General features: G+C 35.6%; 1 protein-coding gene across 1 annotated transcript; it reads left to right on the forward strand.

The window, feature by feature from the left end:
* Nucleotides 1-1,777: 1,777 nt before the first annotated feature.
* Nucleotides 1,778-5,147, forward strand: SOSTDC1 (sclerostin domain containing 1; the record flags this gene model as incomplete). Its single annotated transcript, XM_080700945.1, has 2 exons — nt 1,778-2,104; nt 4,732-5,147. The coding sequence occupies exons 1-2, from the start codon at nt 1,900-1,902 to the stop codon at nt 5,145-5,147; spliced, it is 621 nt and encodes a 206-aa protein (XP_080557071.1). The 5' UTR covers nt 1,778-1,899.
* Nucleotides 5,148-6,074: the final 927 nt, after the last annotated feature.

Genomic DNA, 6,074 nt, shown 5'->3' on the forward strand with positions numbered 1-6,074 from the left:
TAAAATAAGAGTATTAAATTGTTAATATTTCTATTTTAACAGTAATTTTTATAAATATAGCCCCACAAGTTATATTGGGCCTCAGAACTTTGAATTTTTTTTCTGTTCACATATACTTTGCTTTCTCTTCTAATTTTTTTTTCTACTAAAGGTAATATCCTAAGGCTGAGCCTGAAGAATACTAGGTGCCGAATAGATTTATCAGTTATGTCTTAGGTTGGTTAGTCTAACTCAACATGATATTAAGTTTAAATTAATTATCTCCTGCTCCTGACAGAGAAGAAAATGTAGTAGAGAAGGATTAGATTATTTTGACTCATTTACTTTGTGTAGGCATCGAGTCTTCAGGTCAATAGTCAAAATTAACATGCTTTATATAATTAATATGAAGTCCCTGATAAGCAGGATAAGAATTATATTTAAGAAGGACACTTGATATATAGTCTCCATTTGCCCCAAATAAAGGGATATACTATTTTCTGGGAAGAATGTTAGGATAAATGACTGTATTCAACCTTAGGATAGAGATCTGATCATTATTAGGAGGTATACATTAAATTGATAATTTAATTCTGATTTTTAAACCTTTTATTGTGTATAATTTTGAGCATCCACAAGAGTACAGAATACTCACTATCCTACTCCAACAACCATTGATTTATGACCAACCTTTCAACACCCACGCTCCTCATGCTAGATATGTAGTATATAGATACTCAGGTTATAAGGTCATTTTAATAACCGCAATAAGGACAAAAATGAAATGATAATTCTAAAGGTGATCCAGAATATGTGTGGCACTGAGGTTATGGAAATGTGGAAATTTCTCATAAATCAGAAAAAAAGGTCATGATTTCTTTTTAAGGACTGAAGATCAGTGACCTAATATTAATTAATGGGACATCTATTCCAGGTGTGGATAAAGTAGCTCAGCAAAATACAGCATTTCTTACTTGCACAAGAGAGTAAGTAATGAATAAATTGTTTAATAAATATTTGTAGAATCTGTGTTCTGCAGCAAATGATAAACCTAGAAAAATATTCTGAATTTTCTAAACAATAGTCTGTCGGAAATGGCTTTTTTTTTTTCATGCAACAAGATGCTATGAATGTTAGTGCTTGTGGCATATTTTTAAGATGAGAATAGATATTAGTTAGTTGAATGCTGACAGAACTCTGCTCATTATTCTCCACACAGAACCTCTGGCAATAATTTACCTAGCAGCACAGTAGTTCATGCAGATCAAAGCAGCATTATTTAAGTATGTCCAGAGGGCAGATATTTAGCTCTGTGCCTTATACTTTAAAGAACAAAAATAGTTTACTTCTTGAGAGAGAGAAAAAAAACATGTTTAACCAGTGACTTCCTGCAAGTCCTATACTATTTAAACTCACATGAATTCTTCCTGTTATCTGTGAAGAGTCCCTTCCATGCACCAAGTACTCTAAAATCCCAGGCCAGTATAGAAAAAATGCGAGACAGCCAGTCTCTTCAAGTGAACAGCAATATATTTTCACTTAAATCAAACTTGAATGTGAACTAGATTCAGCAAAGGAAGTGGCAGAGCAGCGTCTGGAGTTGCTATAGAATGTGCCTGCCTGCTTACGCTCACACACAAGTGAAGTCCAACTCTGAAATTTCAGACAATTTGTATACCAAGCTCCTCCTTTTCTGCAGCCTTCTTTTCCATTGGTAAAATTCTTTTGCAGGGTCATGTAGGGATCCCACCCCTTCTCTGTGTTTTCACTCTGAAGCTCTACACAACTTTACACCTGAATGAACGCCAAACCTCTGTGGATATATAAAGGGAACCTTGAGGAGGAATTTCACAGTTACAGTGCAGAAGCAGAGGGAAAGGAATTAACCAGCTCCTCAGTCAAGCAAATCCTTTACTCACCATGCTTCCTCCTGCCATTCACTTCTATCTCATTCCCCTTGCATGCATCCTAATGAAAAGCTGTTTGGCTTTTAAAAATGATGCCACAGAAATCCTTTATTCACATGTGGTTAAACCTGTTCCAGCACACCCCAGCAGCAACAGCACATTGAATCAAGCCAGGAATGGAGGCAGACACTTCAGTAACACTGGACTGGATCGAAACAGTAAGTATATTTTACTTATGAAGACTTTCTTCTTGTTGGTAGCATTAGCTCACATTCCTGTAGAATTATTCCATTGTTAACTAACTTAAACCATGTATAATTTGCAAAACAATCTGGGAGCAATCGGCTTCATGTGTAGATTGACATTTTTCCCCAGGTGATTTTAGAGTTCACATAAGAAATAGAATGGGTTGATAATGTAAGTCCAAACTGAAGAGTTTTATCAAACATCCACAAAGAAAATGTATCGAGGAATTAAACTGTTGCTTCTTTAAAATTCTGCAAAATGAGAATTTCAGAAAGTATTGTTCTACATTGTTTAAGTTCAGGGTGTTTTGTCAGTTTACCTTAGGACATGTGCGAGTTTGGTAAATTTGTATAAAGATAACTAATCAAAATTATGCATGTAAGCCGGGCGTGGTGGTGCACGCTTGATATGCAGCTTGGGAGGCTGAGACAGGAGGATCGCACGGGTTCGAAGCCAGCCTCAGCTACTTAGTGAGGCTTTCAGCAACTTAGTGAGACTCTGTTTCCAAATAAGATATAAAAAAAAGGTCTGGGAGTATAGCCCGGAGGTAGAAAGCCTCAGTACCACACACAAAAAAATTATGTATGGGAAATGATTAAGGGGAAAAGGAAGCTTTCAGAGCAAAAAAAAAAAAAAAATTTTGCTCACATATATTTCTAAAATATGCTTAGTGATATAGTTTAAGGTTTTGATGATACTCAATGTAAAAGAGGGCTAGAACTAAAAATGGAGAACAAGGTCAAATTTTAGGTAATTAATATTCCTGTGAAATATGAGGGACATTTATAAATTATGCAATTTAAAATAACTGTACACTAATCTGTAAAGGGAGCATTCTTTTATCTTTTTGATTTGCTTAATTGACACACTAATTGACCACTAGGTAGGGGGTTTCAAATTTCTTCTAACTTTTGTTTTATTCTTCTCCTTCAGAAAAGTTCATATGTTAATAATCGGGTTTTAAGAGAGACACAGTGTACAAGAAATCTTACACAAATCTCTTGTACCTCCTCCTTAAGCTCCATTCAACTAATTAAAGTAATTTTGACCTTTGAAAAGTCAAACCAAGTATGACTGTTAATGTCTTTCTATAAAAATCAAGATGTTTGCTTTTAAGTATATAGGAATATTTATTATTAGATTACTGAGCAATGTGGTGGGTATTCATTGTCAATGAACTGTAAAAGTGCCAAGTCTCTATCTACACAGGAACAAAAAGCTAGACATGTCAAAATCATCTCTGGCTATTTCCAGGTGCATTCCTAAAGCAGCTGCAGGAAGGTGAGCTGCAATCAGAAGCAGGCAAGCCCAGCTCACTATCTGGCCAAATCTTTACCCTTTAATTTCAATCCCACAACTCTAGATCTGTATGCATGTATGTGTATATACATTTACTTCCCCACAACTGCCACATTTCCCTTAGGCTATCTCTCTTACTCAGAAACACTGGGGCACAGAGATAAAGTTAAGCTGCCTAGTTCCTTTACTACTTTATGTTAGCTTCTAGTATCCTAATGTAGAACCACTTCAATATCACTTATAATTTTTATTTTGAGAATTTCATCAGACCATACTTTTAAACATCCTTTCTTTTCTTGGATAACAAGCCTTGATTTATTTTCAAGCTTATAAGAATTCTACTAAAGTTTAGACAAAAAAGCATTGGTAAGAAAATCTTCAGATGTTTTAAGATTAATTTTTGTTTTAATCATATCAGGCACATAACATGAAACAGCCAATTAAAGAATAGACTTATCAAATCTGAGTAACTAAAACAACAAGTTTGCCATGACCTTATTCAGGAAATGAACACTGTGGTTTCTTTTACAGTTGTAAATCAGACATGTTAGGTATTTTTTTTTTTACCATAAAATTCATGGAAATCTAGCCAAGTTGTTATGGCAACCATACGTTCCTGATTTAGGGGCTTTTATATTCTTTAAATTTTGAGTTGTGGTGGCATTTTGCATTCCAAACATTTTGCTATTTGTATTTTTAAAATACAGCTTGGGAATTTATGTTTGAAATGTAGTTACTAAGTTTGATATGCAAAATGTCAGAGGTTTTACCCATATGTATAAGTCTATGCAGCTGAATTCTATAAGAGAAATCAAATATTACAAAGTACACATGCATTGTACACAGTATTTAAATACTTTCCACATTTTCTCAACAGACTTTTAAAAAACCTAATTAAAAACACTTGCTGACATTAATCAATATGACCCATGAGAAAGAGAACATGAAAAGTACATTCTTTTTAACTTATTGAAGAATGAATATTTACACAGAAATGGAAGCGCTGCTAACCCTTTTGGGGGAGTGTGACTAGGAAAATGAGATTTTCAAATACTCAAAAAATAATTAGCTAATCAGTCCCATATTATTCCCCCCCACAAAGTTACAGCCTTTATGTAAACTAATGATGTTTCTGAAAGTGTTTCTAACAACTTATATAGGCAGATTTTGCACTGTGAAATTTTTGCTACCATTTGTATGTTATTTTTTATCAGCACAAATTGCTTTGTTTTGTTTTCGTACTTTTTTAGGCCTCATTTGCTTGTTGTCTCGTACACATATTCTTCTCTGTTCCCTGCAGGTAGAGTTCAAGTGGGTTGCCGGGAACTGCGTTCCACCAAATACATCTCTGATGGCCAATGTACCAGCATCAGCCCTTTGAAGGAGCTGGTGTGTGCTGGTGAGTGCCTGCCCCTGCCAGTGCTCCCTAACTGGATAGGAGGAGGCTATGGAGCAAAGTACTGGAGCAGGAGGAGTTCTCAGGAGTGGAGGTGTGTCAATGATAAAACACGCACCCAGAGGATCCAGCTGCAGTGCCAAGACGGCAGCACACGCACCTACAAAGTCACCGTGGTCACTGCCTGCAAGTGCAAGAGGTACACCCGGCAGCACAATGAGTCCAGCCACAACTTTGAGAGTGTGTCTCCTGCCAAGCCAGCCCAGCATCACAGAGAGAGGAAAAGAGCCAGCAAATCCAGCAAGCACAGCATGAGTTAGAACTCAGACTCTCAGAATGGACTCACTAGTAACCATCTGCTTTACAGATTTGATTACTGGGAAGACTCAAGCCTGCCATTGCTATTTTCTCACTTGAAAGTATATGCTTCTGCTTTGATCAAACCCAGCAAGCTGTCCTAAGTATCAGGACCTTCTCTGGGAATAGTTTTTCCTTTTCAAGTTTTTCAAGATGTATGTTCATGAGTGCAATTTGCATTTAAATTCCACACATCCTGTAGTTTTCATTCCCCATCATTCTTAAATGACTATTGATACTATAGACATGGCAGAATCATTACATTTTAAAACAGAAAAAGGCTTCTCTTACTCTCCATTCTCTAATCTACCCCTGCTCTTTGCAAACAAGACCCCTTCCAAGTAGAAACATTTAAAAATAAATAATAAATAAATAAATAAAGTTGTTGACATAAATCTTCACAGTAACATTTCAGAAAGGTGCTTTTCAGTAATTTTCACGGGAACAGTTTCGCTGCCACAAGAGATATTCCTTTGAAAGAGAGAGAAAAAAACTTGTGACATTTCACTTCAAAAATAAGCCCTGTAGCTTTTTACAGTCTCATAGTATGAAATTATACCCTGCATGCTGACCCTTGCTTGGAATGGAATGCCAGGAATGCATGGCAGCAGCTAATAAGTAAAGCTGATTAACTATTTATTTGTCAATGTTATTATTTAATGAGCTCTCACATGTGATTTTTTTCAAAATGTTAATTTTTGTGTCTTGAAGCTTTTTCATGTGCTTAAATATTTTCCTATATGATTTGTGGTTGATCTAGAAATATGAAAATACATTTTGTAGATATGTAAAATAAATATTTTAGTCTCCTCAGTAAGATGCTTTGTAAAGCTGAAATATGTAATACTTTCTTGTTTAGTCTGTGCAATCAGTAGGTGACTTAACCTTCA

Source organism: Muscardinus avellanarius (genome assembly GCF_963383645.1).
Source record: "Muscardinus avellanarius genome assembly, chromosome: 9".
NCBI lineage: Eukaryota > Metazoa > Chordata > Mammalia > Rodentia > Gliridae > Muscardinus > Muscardinus avellanarius.